Here is a 2398-nt window from a genome sequence, read left to right on the forward strand (position 1 = left end):
TGTTCATTAAAATATTCTTTCCAAAAGAATACAAACGAAGATGTAAATAAGCTATTCAAGTATGTCATTATCTTAGTTCCTCTACGATTATAAAGTTCCGTATCTTTTCTAAGCACAAAGGAATATTCATCACTTTCACCGTAAGCTAATGAAATGTCTTTAAACTCTTCCATTACAGTTACCGCAGCCCTGTTCATTAAATTTAAAGCTCTCAAATCGTTAGGTTTTTCAAACTTGTGTTTATCAGAGAATTTGTGAAAATTTCTACCATCAATTCTGACCACAATCCAGCAATTTGGTAATAGCCTATCTTCAAATTCGAATTTTCTTACATATTCAAATTTACTTTTAGCCATTATACTTGTTTTAAATAATCTTTTAAATGGCAAAAATAAATGTTTACAAGTACCAGAAATTTGGAGGTTATACATTACAGAAGATCGTAGATTTACACAATTCCATAGATAACTTATTCATTTCTACAAGCGCACACTCTATTGCTAAAATCTAGCATTAACGTAAAAGGCGCGGTTTTTCGAATTTCATGCCCAAAATTAGAAATGCCAAAACCGAAAAAATCCGACAAAAAACCTTTTATCTTAAACATAATCACAAATGTACTGAAATAATATGAAATAATAACAATTATGGAATTTTGTTATAAATAAATTGTAGAAAATTGGTAATGCTTTAAGTATAGCAATTATTTAGTATTACGTTTAAAAAAATAATTTCTTCAATTAAAAGTAAAGTCGGATTGTTTTCCATTTTCAGAATTGCTCAAAGGTGGGTCAAAGTGGGTCAAAGCGCGGATATTACATGCCTATAATTAGGTGTTGCAGGCGCTAAATAAATGAATTAATTGTTATTTGCGACATTTGTTAATAAAAAAATCAACAGAAAACATTTTCTTTGTGTATGCCGATTAAAGACTACCTCTGTTAGTACAACAAGTTGCGCTAATTATACAGAATGCAATATTTAATTGCATTTACTGTAACTGATGGTTCCCGCTCCAAATAATTAATGTTATACTTGGTGAAAAACCTATTTAAAATCATGTACATTTAAAATTAAATCAGTTTTCCTGATAAATTTTAACTAATGATGAAGCTTACGCATATTTTTGCATTCATTTTTGTTTTCGGTATTTTACGTCCTAATTTGTGTTTAAGATATTTAAAATTAACTCTTTGTAGGCGCAATTTCGTCAATGAATGAAGAAAATGCTATAAACTTTAAACTTAGCTTAAATTGCAGTAACGAGTTAATGCGAATTTCAATAAAACCTACGCAAGAGTTTCATGGATTTATATATACCAAAGGGAATTTCAAAAATAAAGAGAAAAAGTGCTTTGTTGACGCAGAAAAACACCCAAAAAATAAAACTTACGAGTTAGAAATACCAGTGCATGATTGCAAAACGAAGAAAGTAAGTTGCTTAAGTCTAATAAAATATAATTACTAATGTTAATAAATAAATGTTTCTACAGAATTATCGATTGATATCGTTAAATGGCCAAATGTTGTAAGTCAATAAAAAGAGCAATTTATCACCAGTCACCTAGCCACAAATACTTTCATAAGTTCATTAAAAGTTCTTTAAATTTTACGAATATTTTTAACATGTATAAGCAACATCAAAGGAGCTCCAAGCTCAAAGCCCTTATTTAAACTGCTTTGGCTCTTAAAGCCCTGAAATATTTCTAAACCTTTTGTAATACCAAGACTCACTTCCTTTAAAAAAAGAAATGGTTTTTAACACTTTAAATAAATATCTTTAATTTTAGAGTGGCAAGTTATTCTCAAACACGGTGATAGTTCAGCATGACAGAGACTTTATCACATCAAAAGATGTGGCATTTAAGCTGATATGCGACCTACAAAAGAAACATACATTAAACCTGAAAACAAAATTGAAGAATGGAACATAAGATAAAACAAGGTAAAGTGTAAGGGATAAGTATTTTTTTTTGTTGGAAAAGATACGAATAAAAATACCAAGTGAAAAAATATCAAATTCTTTTATTCATACAACCAACTTCGCAATAATAATAATTAAACAATATCCCTCACTATCTGGTTGGTTGTTCTCTTTTAGCTACACACCTTAAAGACTAATCTTTTCACTTTTTTCGACATAAACTGTTTTTATAATAAACAGACCACCCAATTATAATCAACAATTATAGTACAATAGTGCAATTAATTAATTAATAATAAAAATCAGTCAATTATAAATTCGCTTTAAAAAGTATCAAAAAAGAAAAAGGTATAACAACAAAACCAACAACTAAAAAATTGAGAGAAAGACGAAAGGAAATTATTTTATCCATCTGATTGAATGTATATATAAGGTAATAAGAGTGTAAATAATCTTTATAATTATTCCTATTGA

General features: G+C 28.3%; 1 protein-coding gene across 1 annotated transcript; it reads left to right on the forward strand.

Annotated features, from left to right (window-relative positions):
• The first annotated feature begins 1046 nt into the window (after positions 1–1046).
• Positions 1047–2390, forward strand: LOC112905824. The gene is made up of 3 exons (XM_025978986.1): positions 1047–1147; positions 1200–1432; positions 1791–2390. The coding sequence occupies exons 1-3, from the start codon at positions 1105–1107 to the stop codon at positions 1932–1934; spliced, it is 420 nt and encodes a 139-aa protein (XP_025834771.1). The 5' UTR covers positions 1047–1104; the 3' UTR covers positions 1935–2390.
• Positions 2391–2398: the final 8 nt, after the last annotated feature.

Source organism: Agrilus planipennis, unplaced genomic scaffold (genome assembly GCF_000699045.2).
Source record: "Agrilus planipennis isolate EAB-ADULT unplaced genomic scaffold, Apla_2.0 scaffold773, whole genome shotgun sequence".
Taxonomy (NCBI): domain Eukaryota; kingdom Metazoa; phylum Arthropoda; class Insecta; order Coleoptera; family Buprestidae; genus Agrilus; species Agrilus planipennis.